At 38.5% G+C, this 22,631-nt stretch overlaps 1 protein-coding gene, 1 long non-coding RNA gene and 1 other non-coding gene across 3 annotated transcripts; 1 reads left to right on the top strand and 2 right to left on the bottom strand.

The window, feature by feature from the left end:
- Positions 1-996: 996 nt before the first annotated feature.
- Positions 997-11,373, bottom strand: vamp3 (vesicle-associated membrane protein 3 (cellubrevin)). Its single transcript, XM_006784421.3, has 5 exons — positions 11,192-11,373; positions 4,518-4,596; positions 3,081-3,239; positions 2,764-2,815; positions 997-2,279 (listed from the first exon to the last, which is right to left on the bottom strand). Exons 1-5 carry the CDS (start codon positions 11,371-11,373, stop codon positions 2,263-2,265), a joined length of 489 nt encoding a protein of 162 aa, XP_006784484.2. The 3' UTR covers positions 997-2,262.
- LOC148102742 (uncharacterized) lies at positions 10,446-13,379 on the top strand. The gene is made up of 4 exons (XR_015719032.1): positions 10,446-10,507; positions 12,561-12,612; positions 12,836-13,014; positions 13,093-13,379. It is a non-coding gene; the product is annotated as an uncharacterized LOC148102742 (long non-coding RNA).
- Positions 13,380-20,601: 7,222 nt separating this feature from the next.
- trnaf-gaa (transfer RNA phenylalanine (anticodon GAA)) lies at positions 20,602-20,674 on the bottom strand. Its single transcript has one exon. It is a non-coding gene; the product is annotated as a tRNA-Phe (tRNA).
- Between the last annotated feature and the right edge of the window lie 1,957 nt (positions 20,675-22,631).

Here is a 22,631-nt window from a genome sequence, read left to right as displayed (position 1 = left end):
GAACTGATGGGGGTTATCCTAAAGACCTGCAAGTGAGTGGAACTGAGATGGAAAAAAGAGGAAGGAAACATTTGGGGGGGGGGAGAAAAAAAAAAAGAACTCAACAATACAGGGGTAAAATCTGCTGTACACCATTGTATGACACACTGAAGGAATTTATCTTTAAATGACTCCAATAAAAATGATTTTGCCATCATGGCTCCTTTTGGAAAAAGCAATAGCTGGAGTTTGTTACGTCACAGATGAGAAAAATCAGAGGACACTTTGATTTAACATCAGTTTTATTCAAGCAAAAATAAATTTAGGGCCCACGGAGCAGAATTGCACATATTTCCACGTACATTCCCAAAAGTGAAGCAAGGCTTGGAAGTTATAAGATCTTAAATTCCGTGGACAAAAAAGGAAAAAAAAAAAAAAAAGAAGAAGGATGAGGTTGACAATTCCATGTATGGTTAATAAAAAGCTGGCCCATAAAAGCATTTCCATGCCTACAAATTTTAGTTGTGGCTACAGTCTGATTAAACCTACATGCTTAACAAAAAAAAAGGGGGGGGGGGAAAGAAAGGGGGTGCGGGTGAGTACATATTTGTGTTAGTGTTAATTTTGTTATCAGAAACACGCAAGAAGTATGAGGGGGGGAAAAAAGCTAATGATTGCTAGAAGTCAAGAAAAAAAAAATCCTGAAACTGTAACCTAAAACAGGAGCTTTAAATACCAAACAGAGTGAAAATAATATACAAAGCAATCCCAAATCCAGTGTTAGTGTCACATGTATCACAATGCCATGGACCAACAAAATATTTCCACTCTATATCACCCATGATGCTCAGCAGTACTGACCTGAACATCACAAAAAACATACTATAGCCTAACTATGATCAACTCTACATTTAACAGAATGCAAATAATTGTATGACAAATATGGCATGTTAGAATTTTTAATTGTTTTGTGTTAGAAGCATTGTGCATCAACAAGAATGTTTCTTCACACTGGCGTTGATCCAAAGGTCTTTATTAAAGGTTAAATTCAACTGATAGCACAGGCTAGCTGCACAGTATCTGCTGGACAGGGAGCTCACAAGGCACTACTCGTTCTCTGGCTGGCTGGTACATGTGTTCAGAAGGTATGGCTGCATTTTTGGCTGTTCTCCATTGGAGACACCTATCAAAGTCTAAAGCTAAACTGCAGATTTTCTTTCTTCTTAATTGTTGATCATTATTATTACATAAAGGCCATTTTTCTGCCACACTTAAGAGCAACTAATTGAGATAATTCATCTCTTGATACCTCATGATGGCACTTCTGTGTGTGTAATTTTTTTTTTCCTTTTACATTTTATGGCAAATCTGTCAGGCAATGTGGATGCTACTTATAGTAAACATGATCAGCACTTAATCTAAACACAAGCTCATGCAAACTTACTGCATCCCAATTACTGCCTGAAAATGACATGAACAGGAATGGACACAGTGAGGTGGTTCAACAGTACGTTACCCATTACCAGTAAGCTTTGTGTTGTCAGAATGACTTTCCTCTTCATTCAGCTCTAACATTAACATTTTAAACATTGGACCTGATCAGCACTTAACCCTGTGCAGAAATAAAATGAGCAATTAGATTTCACTAATATTTGCAAAGCTGACCAATTAAGTAAGAAAAAGCATGAGAGAGGAAAAAAATACTGGTGTTACACTATCAAGAGCAGAAATATTTTAAATCTGGGAAGGGGCATCTCTTCCACCATACGCAGGATTACTGTTACAATCTAAACTATACCACTGAACAGCTAATCCTTAAAGGCACTTCTCTTAGCCTGGCACACGCAATCAAACAATTGTTAATAAAATAGAAAAATACAAGTTGAGGAGAGTTTACAATGTTCTTCAATTCTAGTCTTAAGGTTTGAGTATGTGTGTGTGTGTGTGTGTGTGTGTGTGTGTTCTGCCAAAGTCTGTTTAGACTCATATTTATAACTGGGATTTAGTCAAGTTATAAAGTTATCAATAAACACATTTCTGTACACATGTTTGTTTTCTTTGGTATGTGTATATCCTAGTAATGTCTGGAATTTTGTTATGTTATAGGTTAAAACTGTGACTAAGGCACATAAGCAATCACACACGCACACACAGGGCAATCCAGGACAAAGAATGAAGACCCCTGTAGAGGTGGAAAATGTGGAGCTACTCTGAGACACGAGTCACATAGCTCCACTTCTCTTCTTTATCGTGTCTTCTACCCCTCCTCCTCCTGTTGCTTACTTACGAGTAATTCCAGACTGTGAATGAATTAACAAGTTTGTTTAAACCAAATGTTTTATATAAGACATTATAAAAGAGAGATATGACACTAAAGGAACTGTGGGGGAATTCCATAAAGGCAAAAGACAGAGGCTGCATTATGTAATTGGGTGTACTTCTTCTTGGCTTACTGCATCCATAACATGAACTAGCATGAATAATGATGCGGGAATAGTGTGGATAGTAGATGTAAAACTTTAAGTAAATAAAGCTTTTTGAATGTTTGGGGGCAAAGTCCGTAAACTTTAAAACTCTTTTCTATCAGATAAGTCATCAAATGACACATCACATGATCTTGAACAGTTGATGTGTGTTTGCCTCTTAAAAGAGCACCAATGTAGCAGTACACCTAACACAGTTTGCAAAACTACAACACTGTAGAGAGTTCTTAATGCTTGGTTTTATGTTTGAAGTAACACAAACTGTAACAACACTGTTGATGAGCACACCCTTAATACTCACTAATAATGATGACGATGATGATCACAATGACAGCTATCAGGATCGCCCACATCTGAAACAATTAAAGATAATTTCTACACTATTACACAAAAACTATATCTGTAATACCTCCTCATTTTGTTGAATAAAAACAGGAAGTCTTCACCATAAGTCATGCAAATATATACTGTAAGTTGTGTAGTTAAATAAAAACAATTAATTTAGTAAACCTCAGTCTTTGAAGACTTTAAAAATAGAGTGCATCATATCAGTTAGAGTAATTGTTATTTAAAGTGGTGGAAAGTGTGTGACTTTTGAACCAAACTTTGTTTAAGCACCTTGCAGTTCTTCCACCAGTACTTCCTTTTCAGCTTAGCTGCACTGGTCTCAAACTGGGAGGCTCCAGCCTGGAGTGCATCGGCTCGGTCATCCAGTTCAGACAGCTTCTGATCACGTTCCAGCACTTTGTCCACATTAACACGCATAATGTCCACCACCTACTCAAAACATAAACATAATATACATTTTTTGCTATATCTATTTCTTGATGTACATGGGTGTTAGGCAATCTTGAGCCCTCACTGTAAATAAATCTGCCCTAATTTGTTTTTCTCTGGAGGGCACAGGAAAGAATCATAAGAGAAAGAAGAAAAATGCCAAATAAATAAATCAACAGGGTAAAATAACTCCTACAGACTCCACTTTTAGTCAGACACACATGCATGTGCATAAACACAGATTACACATAACCCATATGTTCCACTGATCCACAAACCCAACTACTGCCCCTCCCCTCAACCAGAGCTGCAGGTTGGAGGGGAGGGTGTAGGCCCGTGCATGTCTTACATAACCATGGAGACAGTGATTATGTAAACGTTTGGCAGCCAATTGGACACTTTCTGTGACGTGCTGAGGTTAAAGATCTATGAAGGAGTGGCTTATCCCGAGAGGAGCTACAACCGAGAGAGCGAGAGAGAGCAAGATGTAAAGGGAATTAAGAGTGAGACTTGGCAGCCTATTTTCTTAGTGGCCTCACTGACATGGTTCTGAATGCTATTTCTCAAAACTGGATGAGGACTGCCTTTCACTGAATGTCCTTTGGCAGTCTTTTGGAGTATTAGACAGCAAATTATTCCACATTATGGTGAATTGTAACACTGCTGCCAAGAGTTATGCAAGGTTCTGTGTGAGACCAACATCACGGAAAAGAGGGAGTGACACAAAGCAAGTGAAGACAGACAGGGGTGGAGTTCGAGGCCATGGGCTAGGTGAGAAAAATGATGCAAAGTGAACAAGATGAGGTTATTTAAGGATTTTTAATGCTTGAAAAGATTTTTTATTATTTGACACTGTAACTCCACCCACTATCTTTTCATTATTTAACTATTCACTCCTGGATTACGGCTGTGCTACTATGCCATTATTAAAAAATAAATAAATACAAATTGTTAATTTAATCTTTCTCTACTTGTATCTTCTCCTTTATTTGTGTACAGCTGGACTGGTACATAAGCATTTAATTAACCATATAACTGAGAAATGAACCTGAAATTGGAGATGAAGCAGCATTAAGGGCAGGCATCTTTTGAGAGGTGGTTTCAAATTTCTTAGCTTGAGAGGAAAAGATCTGGTGCATTTGTAACACTAAAGCGCTCATGAATTAAGATTTGAACATATTTGGGGGATCCTTATCAATAAGCCATAAGAGAATAGAACTGTGGGCCTCAAATAAAATTCTGAAATTAAATAGAAGCCAGTTTTCACATATTTCATACCTCATCCACCTGGGCCTGCGTCTGCTGCAAGCGCTTATTGCCGGCCGCTGCGGCAGAACCTTCTGGACCAACTGCTGACCTGAAGAAATTTACAAAAAAAACAAACAAAAAAAAAACAAACAGTGTAAATCTTAGCCCCCTGTGAAATGTCTTAGAAACATCTGTTACATAACATCACAATCTCCCACTAAAACCTTAAAGGAAACCAGTCAGTTTTAGGTACAAGAAAAAAGAAAAAGAAAAACAGTCCTCTCAGAGGAAATTGCTTGATATAGCACCCAATCTGTGGGATAGCAAAAGGTCAACAGGAGTAACAGTTCATAGTGAGCTAAAACAGAACAATTCAGTGTCTCTGATTGGACACAACAGCCAGCCATGCACGCACAAAAAAATAAAATAAAAGTAATTAAAACACCTCACTGATGTTCCTCAACTCATGCTCCATTGTATCAACTGAGGATAGACAATAAGTGGCAGGAGATTATTTTTCATACAACAATAGACTTGACAGTGATGTGGCTTAAGTAAATGCTTGCCCAAAATAATGGTTTAAGTATATTCTTAACAGTTAAAAAGCTGACATCAGATAGCATGAAAAGCTATTCAAATAAGATGATGTCCCACACAATCCTGCTAAAATAGCAAGCATCAAATTTATTATTATCTGATGCATTTTAACTCGAAGAAACTGTTAAACAACAACAAAAATATAAACCGGAGACAACGCAAAAGGTTGTTCCTTCTGGTTCCCATTAATTTAATTTAAATAATTATTTATTTAGATTCCTAAATATGATATGCATTCATTGTCCCAATAGCTTTTTAACAGTGGTTATTTACTGCCACCCCCTGACCTGAAAGAGCATTGCTTTGCAATGACTTCTTGTAACACTGAAACTTGAAAGTTGGGTTGTTATTTACACCAGGGCTATACAAAGATTATTATGATTCAGTCCAAGTCAAGTGTGGCCATTAATTACATTAATTCTGACTCAGGCCAAATTACAATATTAGTTTAAATGTAAAACAGTTTAGGCAGATATAAGCAGTCTGCTGGCTGATATTACTGATTTGCCAATGCATTGTAGCAGTCTTTAAAAATAAAAGTAAAGAATAGATGGGAGAAACACCCTTAAAATATGTTATAAGTGTTAATGTTAGAGGATTTGTCAACGCAAGGGCATGTTGGTATTGATATTTGTTTTTTTTAAATCAACAAATCTGTCTGGCCCTAATAAGCAGGCACACCCATGTTTGCTAAAATATAGTTGATGCCAAGAGCTTGCTAAAACTACATGTGTTTATATTTAAAAAAAACAAACAAACACAAAAAACAAACAATCCCCAAAACAAAACACAGGAACAAGCCGCAGTTAACTGAAACAGCATCTGTCTGGAAGCCAAAGGTACCCAGTTTCCTGAAGAAAAACAATCAATGATGTAAGTTATTCCAAAAGGAAGTCTATGTGAAATGGGTGGATTAAGTGCTTCTCCTCTATGCCCCCAAGATAACAACTTTACAGCCACGTCTAATTCACGTATATTTAAAAAGATAAACTATTTTGAATTTTGATTGCATGAATTTGATACAAATAAACATAAAAAACAAGCAAACTATTACAAACAAACTGTAGATATACATTTCCTGCAGCTGCTGCTAGTATCAAAACTACACTACAGCATCAGTGGTGGGCTTCATTCTCTAATATGTAAAATGGCTGGAACTTACCACAAGTACACACATAAAATTAGCCTCAGATTCATGTAATATTCACCGGAACCAATTGTGTTTGTACCATTGTGCATATGACTGTTTCATAATAATTTTAAATTGATGGTTGCCATCTACATACAGCCCACTTTCCTTTAAATGAAAACACATTTTTCTCAACGAGGGTCATGGCAAGAGCTGTGATTGCCTTTTTAAAAGAAAAAACAAAAAAAACCCCAAAAAAACAAAAACATCTAATTTATGCAACTGGAAAAAAAAAAATGCTGGATCCCTTGGGGAATGTGTGGCTTGGTTAAAAACAAATTGATGTCTAACTAGGATACAATGAGGGTAGGTTTAATAAACAAATGCAGTAAACGCTTTTTCTTTTGTTTTGTTTGGTCTTTGTATTAGTGAAGAGCAAGTGGGTAAAGAGTGGATTACTAAATATGTGTTAGTTTAAAAAAAAAAAAAAAGAAAAAGAAAAAGAATTTGGTCAATACTTTTAATCGAACTCATTATTTTTATGTATTCAATTTCTGAATACATAAAAATGTATTGAGTACTGAGTTTCTATCTTTGACTTTTTTGGAAAAGCTGTAAATAACAATAATCGATTTTTATTCATTAATTAGTTTAGCAATGTGCATTGTGCGTCTATGTGTAGGTTTATGTAGTTTCACATTTGTGTTTAGGCATTACTTGTGCAAAGAGAGCAGCCTTTGTCATTGCGCCAGAGTTCATGTGAAGACTTTAGTTGAACTATGTAGGTCTGATACCATGTCTACACACACACACACCTCTTTTCTACTAATGCTGTGCATGTGCCTAATCTACAACCACAGAAATAAATATAGGTGCAGGGCCAAAAAGCTGACACTCGCATGTCACCACTTTGCTGGTCCCAAATTGGGAACAAGTGATGACAGTGGCTTTTGAAGGTGTACCTAAAAAATTAACCAGATGCAGCCTAGGATCTTTTGTCCATTATGATTTTCCTTTCCATTTCAGTGAAACCAATTTAAGATAAATGAGGCTACAAGAGGGGCTGCCACGATTAGTCAACTAGTCACGATTACGTCGACTATTAAAATTGTTGACGACTAATTTAATAGTCGACGTGTCGTTTGAAGCTTTGTAAGATCCCAAAAGATGCAGGAATAAGTAGTAGGATTTAAGAGTGTAATAACAGACTGAAACAGAAGATGGCAGCACTGCATGTACAAGGATGCCAGCTGCATTTAAACCTCGAAGAAGAAGCAGCAGTGTCCGGTATCGTAGCTGTGTACAAATTCAGGAACTGCATCCTCTTGTGCCCGCATTTGTAGGCCGATTACGTTACAGCGACACGACAAAGACTGTCCAAATTCGAAGACTCCGACAAATGCATTCGACAAACGCGGCCTTCATTTCCCCAGATATGAAGGATGGGTTGGGTGTATACTTTGTGGTCCAACCTATCCCAGAATTCATAGTATGGCCCTGCTCAGTTTCCAACAATGGGGGCAGCTAGTTAGTTTTAATGTTACTCTTATTATCCTTTCTGGTCACAAAATAAACGTTTAACATATTTTCAGGCGAGAACGTAGCTGTGTAAACTTCAAATATCTGTTCAGTTTATCAAGACACCACATATTTTCAAAAGCGCTCCGACGTTTTCGGAGACGTCTGTTAGCCACCAGTTCGATAGCTAGCCCAGGGCAAGGCTTACTAGTTCCGGTGAGAATACCGGACTCCCGGCAAATAGTTTTCAAACCCACCGTTGTCTTTCGCTACTCAGGTTAAACATGATATAAGCAGTGTTGGGAAGGTTACTTTTAAAATGTATTCCATTACAGATTACATGCCCCAAAATGTATTCTGAAACGTATTCCGTTAGGTTACTCAATGAGAGTAACGTATTCTGAATACTTTGGATTACTTAATATATTATCATGCTTTTTACAACTACATGAATGTACTATTGCTGTGATTTATTACTGTTACTGAAGGTCCGCAGCTCCGAACCCATAGTAAAGGGACCTCTGACTAATACGGCGGGTTCTGTATCGGGCTCATAGCTGAAAAATAGCTTTACTTTGTTGTCTGGGTCAACTTTGCTTGCGAGAGACAGAGAGGCGTTGAAAGGCTGCTCCAAAGGAACTTATTGTTTCGGAGGAAAACACGAACACAGCGTACAGTCGAGTCTTAATAGCTTACTTACAACTGGGCTCGTCAGGCACTCTTCTTGGCTGCAGTGGTTATTATTATATTTACATGCTTCCAGCTCCCGTTTTTGCTCGATGACAACTGGTACTTTTCCACTCGCCTTTTTCTCCCTCCTCACGCTCACAGACACATAACGAGTATGGCAGTCCATTCTCCCAGCAGCACGGACTACACTGCCTATGAGGCTACATTCTTTAGAGCATGTACGTGTAGCATTCTGCCTATTAGCTTAGCACAACAACAACAACAAAAAGGCGCCCTCTCACCCAGGAAACACGCAGAGAGAGAACGTCACCCTGTAACCATGGCAACCGTAACGCTGCCACCTGGAACAACAGAACAGCTGTCAAACAAAACCCAAACAGTCCTGACCCGCCACAATATGAAACAGGAAAGTACCACCGTGTAATCCATTTATTTCAACAAAGTAACTGTATTCTAAATACCACCTTTTTAAACGGTAACTGTAACGGAATACAGTTACTCATATTTTGTATTTTAAATACGTAACGGCGGTACATGTATTCCGTTACTCCCCAACACTGTATATAAGTCACTTAGATAACTTAAAAATGTTATTGTTTGGCTTTTTTCAGTATTTTATTTGTTCCTGAGTAAATCGGCTTGGCTGAGATTAAAGTTATAGTTTTTACACCGCTGAATAAACGTCAAGAAGACAACCGATTATCAGAAGTGTGAGATGCTCAAGAATATACTCCGGTGTCCTGTTATATTATATTATATTATATTAGATAAAACTTTATTAATCCCTAGGGTGGGTTCCTCCGGGAAATTAAGTATTTTAGATAGCGGCTGAGTTTATTAAACTCCACCGAAACAATCTGTAAATTTCATTAAAATTTAATAAACTATCATCTTGTCTTTATTTTTAGTTAGCACATACCTTAAACATTTAAAGCTGTAAGCTAATGATAGTTATATAAGAGCACATGCATGCTGGTACAATAAGCTGTACGTTTTACATCCAATGGACGCATGATCTGATTAGTTGACTAATGGCAAAAATAATTGGTGACTAGTCGACTATCAAAATAATAGTTTGTGGCAGCCCTAGCTACAAGTTCTCAGTTCTGTTGTAATGTGCAATGGTTCTCAAAAGGCACCAAGGAAGAGCTGGCTCACCACTGCATTAAAATAAAAAGATGCAATTTAAGTCCCGCCTTTCAGCCTCAATTTAACTCACTGAACAAAAATTGCAGATAAATTTTATTTTTGCTTTATTGCTTCATTTGAATTAAGTTTCCATTTGACCATATGTTATGGATTCACAGCAACAGTTTCCAAATGCAAAGGCTACAGTTGCAAGCAATCAACTACCAACCTTACTGCTAATTAAGTGATGGAGACAAATTTAAAACAACTTTGGAGTAAATTGTCCAGTTACATTTGGACCACTTCAAATAAAGGACTGAGTCCAGAAACTGTGATCGTGGTTAATTGAATATTCTTGTTAACCCTCTCGCATTAATAGATTTATTTTATTTCAAATCTATTGTAAATCTACTATCCATACATTCCGGGGCCTAATTTTACATTATCATCACTGTGGTATCTATACTACTGATCCACTACCATCACTACAATGAACAGAAATGACTTTAACATCATGAAAGAATGACTTTTATGGTTTAATCAAATCATCACTCAATTTCAGAAAGACATGCAAATTCTCTGTCAAGGATTTTTTAATATGGACAAAAATAGTTGTAGAAATCTGTCTGTGATTCATTACGAAAACGCTGAGTACAGTGCCTCTATGTGCACTGTGTGTGTGTGTGTATGTATATATATATAAGTTTAAAAGGAAAAAAAAAAGTTTCCTCTCTCGATGCTGTAAGGCAATACACCTTCCCAGAAAGTAAACACTCACGAAACACGTCTTTTACCTTGTTCTTTCATTACCCCTAAACTTCAAAGCGGCTACTAATACACATATTGACCGAGAAACATATCAGAGTACAGTTCCTAACGGTGTCAACAAAGAAAAAAAAACTGTAGATGCTGATGGGATGGAAATAACGTTAGATAACGGCATTACCGACAACGGCGTGTAAGTTATTACTGGAGTGGAAAATATTCAGCTTAGATATAGTTTAAAACTTATTTTAATTACCCAGTCATCAACATGATTACGACCTATTAAAACAGAAACACTTCGGCCATAAATATATTTCCTGTTTACAACTTTGCGTTGCCTTTGATTGTGTCTTGATATTATTTTAGTCATATCCAAATTAGAGCTACAATAATTAGAAATCACAAAGGGACATACACAAACATTTTAAGATTGTTAAATAAAAGTATACAGCAGTAGTTTGTAGATAGGCCAACGACACAGGAAACGGTAGTTTCTAAGCATAGACTAAAACGCTAGCACATATCGTTGTCTAACAGTAAGATTCGTGTAACAGTGACAGTAACAGCTGTGGCCTGTATACAAACCGATTGTGTACACTCTTTCTTGACTACCTACATAACTAGCAAAGATAAGTTGATATGATGAGGAGTGAGCAACGTTAGACAACTTTAATGCAGCGTTGCTGCTGTGGCTAAGCTAAGTTTAGCTAGCTCACATCTCGAAGACGGGCACTAGCACTTGTTGCAGGCTAGTAGCAAAAGTTCTGGGCGTTGTTTTTGCGCCCGCGTCTTGAAGTATTACCAGAAAAAAAAAACGGAAGCGAAATCGTCAACATCTGACTGACAAATAAAAGTGTGTGGTATAGGATAGACTTACATTGCAAACCGAAATTTCCTCAAACGACACCGCTGCTGATTTTTGCTTGGGCACTCACTGTCAAGCCGTAACAGTCCCAGCCGTACCAGCGGTTTTTGTGCCGCTTTCAAGGTTGCCGGAATTAGGAACACGTATTTACATTTCACAAGGAAAATGCGCACTTTAATAAAACCAGAAATCATAGAAATTTCTTTTCATATTGATATCGATACGATAATATGTAACAATAAATTATAATAACCCATTTAGCCTGGTGACTAACCTTTAGTTGATTATATTTAGCATTTAAAAGAAAAAAAAGAATTTTCCCTGCAAACTTACAGTAAATACATAAACTTTTACAGTACTAAATTATTTTAAAGAAATAAATTACAAAATTGGATCATACTATCTGGTAACTACTTTATTTGGTGAAAGTATGAGTTTGTGATGAGCACGTGAAGGCAACATTAAAGAGGTCGTGGCTTATAGCTGCCGCATGCCTACCATTATTAAAAGCAATTAAAAGCAACGCACACTTCGCGCACCTTAGTCAATAATCATTAAAGAGTTAACTCCTCAAATCAGTCTTATTCACCTTTTATTTATTTCATTTCTATTTGCAAGCTACAGTAGACATGCAAGGAGCAGGCGACCACCCAAGCCCGTGATCAGCATGTGGCTTATGAGAACAAAAACTCATCCCTATCCACACGTCATTAACAAATACTAACCACCAACAACTGAAAAAATAGGAGTAGCGAAACTTTATTCATTCAAACTGTTAACTGTGTATGCAAGTATAGTAGATTTATATGAAACATTTAGAACAAATCAATCTTTAAGTGCTTCCTTAAACTGTAAAAACTGAATGCAGTCTGAAGACAACAGTGAATGAACTGAGTTTTTGTGTCAGTCACTGAGTTGTAGTATGTGGTTTAAGAGAGCAGGTGCTAATTCCCTAAAATGCTTTATTAATGGATTCATATCATACAAAACTAATGCAAAAACAATTCTGCAACAACACAACATTGGCCTACACGAGTTTAGTTTATGACAGAGTTTACTGAGTTTACTTTTGAAGAATAACAGCATTACAAATTTACATTACAAAGTGATCAAAACGCATAATGATATGTGTTTTGGGGCTATTGTTTCCTTCAAAGGCCACAGGAAGGAAACAATAGCCTGTAACTTACTTAGCAACAGAAATGATCCCATTACAGTTGTGTTCAGAAGTTTACATACACTCATCATGGGCATAAATGTCTTGGTAATTTTGTTCTTTCTCCAGGGTGAAATGATTGTACGGAATATATCTTTATTGACTTTAAGACAACTAGAACTGGGTGCATATGTTTGATTTGTTTTTTTTCTCTAATCTACACAGGGTTAAAAGTATGCATGCAGGCTGGAAGATGACCCAAACTGTCACGGTCTGGGTGAGTGACAGTATTTTCTCCAGCAGCAGCTCTCCTCCTCTGGGTAGAGACTTGTTGCTCCTCCCTGGCTGCCCATCTTTGGGCAATTATTCCAGTAGTATATAGGATTGACACACTCAATTAGTCCTCGCCAGATTATCTGCTAACCAATGTTAGTCTGTGGCCTCACATTCTTTAGATTAAACTGTAGTGTCTGTACTTACCTTCTTCACCTGTTTCATAGCCTGTTCCCAGAGCTCACTTTTCACCCGTTGCCATATTTGCTTACCTGGATCCAGATCTCCAGCTGCTGGTAAAACCTCTCAGTCTTATTGCCATTCTCACGTGCCTGCCTCCCTGCGTCCCAGCGTCATGCTCCGTGCTCACCCCTGCCCCCTCCTGCCTTTCTCCACCTGCAAGCAAGTAAGGCGTCTTACTTACTCTTGGAATTCATTCAAATTTCCTCTGAACCACTCTGACTGTATTCTCCTTTTATTCCAGTGCCCATAGTCAGCCATAGTCTCCCCTGGCTCAGTTCACGCACCCCGCAGTCATAGTGCTCATGATTGTCTTGCCCTGCAGTTCTGCACCTGTGTCCATCTCTCTTCCTGGGCCGGTGAGCCATGACACATGCTCAGTTGAAAGGAAATTGGTTAGGATGTTTTGAAGAACCCAGGAATCATGAAGGCTCAACCCTGCAATGAACTGGAAACTGCTTGAACACGAGCGTTACTGTCCACAGTGAAGTGAGTTTTACATCTCCGTGAACTGAGAGGATGCTAACCAAAACTGACACCTTTAACCTTGTCTGAAACTTGTAGTTGCTCACATGGACAACTCAAATACCATATGGAAAAATGTTTTATGGTGACATGAGAGAAAGATTAAGCTATCTGACAAAAAGAGGTATGTTTGTTTGATATGTTTGTTTGTTTATTGATTAGCATTCAAATATCTCAGTGAAGACAGAACAAAGATTTACCACAAAGCAAAAAAGCATGAGACAAGGCTAATCAAAAGGTATTGGCTGAAGCATTTGCTTATTACGCCAACCCTTTTAACAAAAGATCTTTTAGCATGCAGCTCCTGTACACAGGGCTCGAAGCAAATAATAAAATTCAATTCAATTCAATTTCATTTATATAGCGCCAAATCACAACAAATGTCGCCTCAAGGCGCTTCATAGATACAGAGAGAAAAGCCCAACAATCATATGACCATATGACCCCCTATGAGCAAGCACTTTGGCGACAGTGGGAAGGAAAAACTCCCTTTTAACAGGAAGAAACCTCCGGCAGAACCCGGCTCAGGGAGGGGCGGCCATCTGCTGCGACCGGTTGGGGTGAGAGAAGGCAAACAAAGCAAAAACAAAACAAACAAACAAACAAACAAGAAAAAACACCACCACCTTAGTAAGTACAGTGGGGCAAAAAAGTATTTAGTCAGCCACCGATTGTGCAAGTTCCCCCACTTAAAATGATGACAGAGGTCAGTAATTTGCACCAGAGGTACACTTCAACTGTGAGAGACAGAATGTGAAAAAAAAAAAATCCATGAATTCACATGGTAGGATTTGTAAAGAATTTATTCGTAAATCAGGGTGGAAAATAAGTATTTGGTCAATAACAAAAATACAACTCAATACTTTGTAACATAACCTTTGTTGGCAATAACAGAGGTCAAACGTTTACTATAGGTCTTTACCAGGTTTGCACACACAGTAGCTAGTATTTTGGCCCATTCCTCCATGCAGATCTTCTCAAGAGCAGTGATGTTTTGGGGCTGTCGCCGAGCAACACGGACTTTCAACTCCCGCCACAGATTTTCTATGGGGTTGAGGTCTGGAGACTGGCTAGGCCACTCCAGGACTTTCAAATGCTTCTTACGGAGCCACTCCTTTGTTGCCCGGGCGGTGTGTTTTGGATTATTGTCATGTTGGAAGACCCAGCCTCGTTTCATCTTCAAAGTTCTCACTGATGGAAGGAGGTTTTGGCTCAAAATCTCACGATACTTGGCCCCATTCATTCTGTCCTTAACACGGATCAGTCGTCCTGTCCCCTTGGCAGAAAAACAGCCCCATAGCATGATGTTTCCACCCCCATGCTTCACAGTAGGTATGGTGTTCTTGGGATGCAACTCAGTATTCTTCTTCCTCCAAACACGACGAGTTGAGTTTATACCAAAAAGTTCTACTTTGGTTTCATCTGATCTCATGACATTCTCCCAATCCTCTGCTGTATCATCCATGTGCTCTCTGGCAAACTTCAGACGGGCCTGGACATGCACTGGCTTCAGCAGCGGAACACGTCTGGCACTGCGGGATTTGATTCCCTGCCGTTGTAGTGTGTTACTGATGGTGACCTTTGTTACTTTGGTCCCAGCTCTCTGCAGGTCATTCACCAGGTCCCCCCGTGTGGTTCTGGGATCTTTGCTCACCGTTCTCATGATCATTTTGACCCCACGGGATGAGATCTTGCGTGGAGCCCCAGATCGAGGGAGATTATCAGTGGTCTTGTATGTCTTCCATTTTCTGATGATTGCTCCCACAGTTGATTTTTTCACACCAAGCTGCTTGCCTATTGTAGATTCACTCTTCCCAGTCTGGTGCAGGTCTACAATTCTTTTCCTGGTGTCCTTCGAAAGCTCTTTGGTCTTGGCCATGGCGGAGTTTGGAGTCTGACTGGTTAAGGCTGTGGACAGGTGTCTTTTATACAGATGATGAGGTCAAACAGGTGCCATTCATACAGGTAACGAGTGGGGGACAGAAAAGCTTCTTACAGAAGACGTTACAGGTCTGTGAGAGCCAGGGATTTTCCTTGTTTGAGGTGACCAAATACTTATTTTCCACCCTGATTTACGAATAAATTCTTTACAAATCCTACCATGTGAATTCATGGATTTTTTTTTCACATTCTGTCTCTCACAGTTGAAGTGTACCTCTGGTGCAAATTACTGACCTCTGTCATCATTTTAAGTGGGGGAACTTGCACAATCGGTGGCTGACTAAATACTTTTTTGCCCCACTGTAACTACATCAAAGCAAAAGAATCAAGAGGTTTTCTGTTTTTTGTTTTTGTTTTTTTTTTTTTTGCTCTTTTCATTCTTGATATATATATTTTTCTAATACTCTATTTTTAAACATATTTTTAAACAAGGAAAATGAACTACACCTTTTTAAATCACTGTCATAACTATTCCACAGGTTAACTCCTCTAACAGAAACACATCTCTGCTTTATATTTGTCCTTATCTTGTTTTTTTTAAAGAAATCTGTTCCCCTTAAGTCATATTGACTCTCTCTGACTTTGAACAGCTTCTGAGTACTGGGGCAAAGCAAGTTATTTTGTGCTTTATACATTATCTGTGCCATTTTATATTCAACTAAATCATAAAATTTCAGGGTATTCAGATTAATAAACAAAATGTTAGTTGGTTCTATATAGTTTGATTGGTTTATAATTCTTATAGCTCTTTTTTGCAACTTGAAAATAGGAAGAGTGTTCGTTTTATATGCATTACCCCATATCTCCAGACAGTAAGTCATATATGGAAGCAACAGAGTACAATAGAGTGTGTATAATGATTTTTTGTTCAGGACATGCTTTGTTTTATAGAGAATAGCAATGGTTTTTGACATTTTTGTTTTCACATGGTTTATATGAGACTTCCAACTCAGCTTATCATCAATTATCACTCCAAGAAATTTATTTTCGTACACTCTTTCAATTTCAATTCCATTAACCCTGATTTTAGATACATTTTTCATTTGTCTAGTGCCAAAAATAATCAATTTTGTTTTCTTTATATTTAATGATAACTTATTTACATCAAACCAGTTTTTTAATATATTTAACTCCTTTTCCGCTGTAGTCAGAAGCTGTTCTAGGTTTTTACCTGAGCAATACAGAGTGGTATCATCAGCAAACAATACACATTTTAGCAGTTTGGAAATGCTACATATGTCATTTATGTATAATATAAATAATTTAGGGCCCAGCACAGAGCCCTGAGGAACACCACAAGTTACCTTCAACTGCTTAGATTTTACATTATTGAATTCGACATATTGATATCTGTCATCCAGGTAACTTTTCATCCACTTGTATGCTAACCCTCTTATGCCATATCTCTCTAGTTTATTCATTAATATAGAATGATCAATCGTATCAAACGCCTTTTTTAAGTCTATAAAAACACCAACAGTATATTCCTTATTATCTATAGCATTAGATATCCCTTCTACAAGTTCCATCACTGCCATCGAAGTGGACCTTTTCACTCTAAAGCCATATTGGTTATCACTTAGGAGATTATGCTTCTCAATATATTTATCAAGTCTATTAACAAATAACTTTTCTAAAATTTTTGAGAACTGTGGGAGCAGTGATATTGGCCTATAATTGGTAAACTGACTTCTCTCTCCGTTTTTATGGATTGGAATAACTTTTGCTATTTTCATTTGTGAGGGAAATACACCAGTTTGAAAGGACAGATTACAAATGTATGTGAAAGGTTGCACTATATATTCTATAATACTTTTAACTAATATCATGTCAATACCAAAACAGTCAGTGGACTTTTTATTTTTAAATGTCTTCACAATGTTAATTATTTCTCTATGAGTTACAGCACCAATAAACATGGAGGACACATTCTGAGTAATATGTTTATTTAGGTCGTTATTATTTCTTGTCTCTGGAATTTCTTTTGCTAAATTAAAGCCAACATTTACAAAGAAATCATTAAATTCATTTGCAATGTCTTTAGTTTTATCAAGCACAATATCTTTATCTTTTTTAAAATAATCTGGATAATTCTTATTTTTTGAGCCCTTTTTGATTATACTATTTAATATCCTCCATGTTTCTTGTGTGTTACTTCTACTTTGCTCCAATAATTTGTGGTAATATTCTTTCTTACTTGTTCTTATAATATTTACTAATCTATTTTTATATAACTTGTACTTTATTTCAGCATCTTTTGTCCTCTGTTTTATGAATCTCTTATATAGATTATTTTTCTTTTTACATGCATCTTCTATCCCCTTTGTGATCCATGGCTTATTTGATCTGTGATGCTTTCTAGTGATTTTCATTAAAGGACAATGTTTTTCATATAGTGAAATTACAGTTGATAAGAATGCATCATATGCACTATTTGAATCTTCATTTGCAAAAACCTCATTCCAGTTGTGTTCCTTTAAGTCCACCTGGAGGGCAGCAATGGCTCTTGTTGTTCTAAGTCGTATCATATCAAATATTTGATTCTTTTGTTTAGTTTTAATCCCAAAATAATTTTGAAAAATTGCAAAAACAGGAAGATGATCGCTTATATCAGTTATAAGAAGTCCCCCTACTATTTCATGGTCAATTTTATTTGTGAATATATTATCTATCAATGTAGCTGTATCAATTGTTATTCTACTTGGTTTTATAATTACAGGGAAAAGGGAGTTACTATACATTGTATTTATGAAATCTGTTGTTTTCTGATGTCCATTTGGGTTTAGCAAATCTATATTAAAATCACCACAAATTATTTGCACTTTTTTATCATTTAGGTTGCTAAACATAGCAGCAAGTTTTTCATTGAATGTCTCAAGGCATGAACCTGGTGTCCTATAGATGCAACTTATAATTATATTGTTAGCTTTTTCAACATGGATTTCAATAGTGACACATTCCAATAAGTTATCTATGGTGCTTGACATACATTCAATCAGACTACATTTCAAAACTTTATCTACATATAAGGCAACACCGCCTCCTTTTTTATTCACCCTGTTCATTGTAAATAATTTGTATCCTTCCAGTCCCATTTCACTAATTTTCTCATTATCGAGCCATGTTTCTGATATTGCAATTATATTAAACTTTTTTAACTTACTTAAACATTCTGTAATTTTAGAAAATTTTTTATACAGGCTTCTACTATTGAAATGTATGACCGACAATGCATTTGCCATTTTAATATTCATATTGAATTGGTCATCCGTATAGTACTCACAAGTATTATTGGTGTTATTGTAGAAGTGGGTATCTGGGTCAATGTTACTTTCAGGGTCATGCATGTTGTGCTCTGCATAGTTAAACGTTTTGAAGTTCGTTTTCTCAGCGTGTGTGGCAAAATAACCACCTTGACAGTCTTTTTCATAATCAAATTCTTCCTCTTCAATATCTCTGAATGGAAACCTATAATCTGTGTCCAAACTTGTCATTTATGTGTTTTTGTTTTTGTTGTTGTTTTTTGAGCCGTAAGGCCAGAAACACTTTCCATACCCATTGTTCATAATCCAATCGTCACTTTTCCAATAGATTCCAGAGCAGATTCCTGATTATTTATATTGCTCTAAGTCTTTGAGTTCTCTTATCATCACAACTTTCGCTTCTTCGGGATTGCCATTTAGTCTTATCATTACTTTGCAGTTCCTCGTCCATGTCGCTTGTATCTTATTTTGTTTTCTCAGGCTGCGTGCCTGTCTTGCAATTTCAGCAGTCTTTTTCGTTAAATGTTCATTTAAATACACACCAGTCCCTTTAAGCTTCTTACCCTGTTTCAGTAACTCAATCTTTGTTTTGCGACTCACAAACCGAAGAATAATTGATGGCTTTGTTTTACTGTCTTTCCTGGGGAGCGTGTGGCATGCTGCAATATGATGGCTCTGAATACTTACATTCTTCGTTTGAAGGAATTTTATCACTTGCTGTTCAAGCGTTTGCAGCTCCTCTACCGGGGCATCTTCACCATCTTTACCTCCCCCAGCTGTTACTCCGGCGTAGGTTCGGTGTTGCGTCTCCAGTCCACTTATGACTAAAACATGTTGTCAAACATAGTGGTGGTAGCATTATGCTCTGTTGCTAATTTGATGCCAGTGGTGTTGGTATACTGTATTGCAAAAAGTGAATGGAATAATGAAAGTGTTCATCACTGACTAAGAGTTCAGCCAGTGAGCCTTGCTGGGCTTTTTCTAATCTGACTCCAGACTCTGAATTAATCCCTGCAATTTGTCCAACAATACAAATGTATCTGACTTCAAACTCACTGTATCCCACTAGTGAAGGAGCATAAAGGTCAATCAGTGAGATTAAGAGTGAAAGGTGTTATCTTCACACATCTTTGTTTTAGCCAGCAAAATATCTCTCATCATGAAAAAAATGCAAATAGAAATTAAAGCAGCTCTGCAAGAAGAGGCTCGCACTTCATTTGCAAAGTGAAGCAAACACTTCGGTCTGATTAGTAGGCAACAGGTTGTTTTACCTGGAAAATGTAAAAAAACAGAAGCAAAAAAAGAATAGCTTTAATATGACAAAAATGAGGAGGATCCAAAATCCCACATTTTCCCATTTGGGAAATCTTCTCGTTCATCCATAAATGTTTCCAAAAAGGACTCCGAAAACAACTCTGAGAGATCATCACCAGGCAGAATCCCAGAGGGACGGTGAGATTCCTGTTAAATCTGCGATGTGACGCTCAAGTACAACACACAGCTCCCGACATTTGAGGTGTCACTCTGAAAAAACCTTTCTCGTAAACACGCTGAGCAAGGAGATCTGTGATTGCCTGTGTCTGTTCTTGTTGTTGGTGATATGTGTGGCTAAGCTGGAAAGCTGCAGCCGTGTGACTGTGAACAGCAACCGAGTGTGAGTTAATAAAGATTATGCTAAAAAGCATGGAAATATTTTCGAACCTGCCGTGATTCTGTTGAATCATCATTTCAGACAACAGCAAACGCAAAGATTTAACTCTAAGGGAAAGATCGCTAAACTGTATTGTGACACTTAATCACCCAACCTGCCAAGCCCTAGGTAAGTTAATGGTATAATAGGTGAGGCCTGGAAGCTTCCGGAGGAGGACCTTCTTCAAATTCCACCTCCACTTGATGGACGTTTGCAAGCTGCACCATCTGTGTTTGTTTTCTCATTTGATGGCAATGATCCACGTAGTTGTAGGCCGTATAATGAAGTCCTACCAACAAACCTACCAAGCCCTAGATGGTGACCAAAACAGCTTTGCCGAAACCCAGGATCGAACTAGGGTCCTTTAGATCTTCAGTCTAACGCTCTCCCAGCTGAGCTATTTCGGCACGCTTTGCAATGGAAAGTGCTCAAAAATTGCATTCTAATGACCAGTCAGGTCTACAGCTGGCCAAACTGCACTACAGCTGATCTTCTGAGACAGTGGATCAATGTGAAGTGAACTTTTAAGCTTTGGATTTAACAGTGAACTGTGATGAACTTTGCTCTCTTAAATGTTGTCCCACCCAAAGTAAAACAGAAAAAAAGTGAAAGGAAAGATTCTTTACAGAGCTTGTACGGTGGGATTATCTGAAAGAGGCCTCTGTCCCTATATCCACAAATCCCACATCGTCATCCCACCTGCAGTCTATGGACTTTGCTAAAGATGACAAGGAGGTCACAGAACTATCAAGAACAACTGAGCTTGTTAGGTAAAGCCATGGAAGGGCAAGGATCCAAAGGAGACACCTGGACAGGGACTTGAACCCTGGACCCTCAGATTAAAAGTTTTGTTTTTTTTGTTTTTTTTGCCTGTCCAGTTTGGTACTTTTGCCATCCGAATTATTGTCTAAAGGCGAAGAAAGATGCCCAATGGATTTACTTTACCAAATTGACCATCCCAGCCTGGCCGTAATGGTCTATTTGATTCACCTTTTATTGTTTATTTTATTTATTTTTAATTTTCACTTGCTAGATATGGGACAGACTTGAATGAGGAAAAGAAAAGGGAGAAAGGAAGAGGGGGGAAAAACAGCGGAGAAGAGGGACGGGGATAAAGGGCAAAAAAACAAAAACCAACTAAATAAGCAGACAAAAAAAAAAATACATATATCAATCACCTGGATCACCTGTTGAGAAAGAAAAAAGAAAACAAGCAGAAGAAAACGAGAGCAATACAATAAACAACATCACGATGATATATGGAAATATAACAGTAAATACTAAATATTAAACATTATTGTGCAGCACGTAATATCGACAGCGCACAGTGTGCTTTGAGGTAGGAGCCAAAAACGGTGTAGTTTGTGTGTGTGAGCACCCGTGTGTACACCTGTGAGCATGGACGCGCTTGTTTTTAAAAGGTTCCTTCATGTAATGATCTGCTAGAGGGTGTGGGGAGCCCAGCCCCGTCCTCCGGGGCATGAAGCAGGTATGGAGGAGATCAAGACTCCAGACATCCAGATGCCCCCAGAACACAAGAGACCAAGGAAGACCAACAGAGGGGCAGCTGCGCCATTATCCCAGAAAGAGCTGAGGAGAGTCCCAGATGAGGGGTCACTCAGCAGCCGCGGAGCAGAAGCCAGGGGGGGGTTGCACTGACGTGCCCGTGAGCTCCGCCGGCAGCCAGCTGCGCCAGAGTGACCGAGCCCCAGGCCGAGAGGTCGAGGGCACCCCACCCCCGAAGTGGCCCGAGCTAGCCCCAGGCTCCAGGCCCCGATAAGCAGCCACCAAGGAGTGAGCCGGTGTGTACCTGGGCGCCCACCCCCGGACACAAAGAACCACCAACGCACCGATGTCTGAGGGCGTCTGCCACTGGCAGGGGAAGTGGTGGGGGGAGATAGGCCTCCATACCTTAGAGGTCCTGAGATGTCCCCAGAGAGGTGGCGTCTGATACCCAACCTGACATATAGACACAGACATACAGGCACACACAGATACAAACATCCATTCCCACCCTCATGTTCTCATATGCAATAACTCAACACTCAACCAACGTGGAGACAGACATAGAGAGACACTGTACACACAATCCCAATCCCCAAGCGTACTCTAAGAACCGGGTCTAGGTACCCTTGCCCCTGGAGGGGGAAACTGCACCCAGACCCAGGTGGTGTTACCCTTTTCCCTGTGGTGGGGAGAAGCAGACCGCCCCGACTCCGCAGCAGCAGGGAGGCCCCACACTCCAGACCCCAGTCGGACGGCCAACTCCTCCTCCTGGCCCCCCGCTCCAGCAGGTCACAGAGAACGGGGGTGTGAGAAGACTCCAAACCTCCCTCCGCCCGCTCATATGTAGTGTTGATGCAT

This window comes from Neolamprologus brichardi, chromosome 5, assembly GCF_056152115.1.
Source record: "Neolamprologus brichardi isolate AB-2024 chromosome 5, ASM5615211v1, whole genome shotgun sequence".
NCBI classification, from domain to species: Eukaryota; Metazoa; Chordata; class Actinopteri; order Cichliformes; family Cichlidae; genus Neolamprologus; species Neolamprologus brichardi.
The sequence above is the reverse complement of the archived record's forward strand: the minus strand, read 5'-3'. Positions and strand labels throughout refer to the sequence as shown.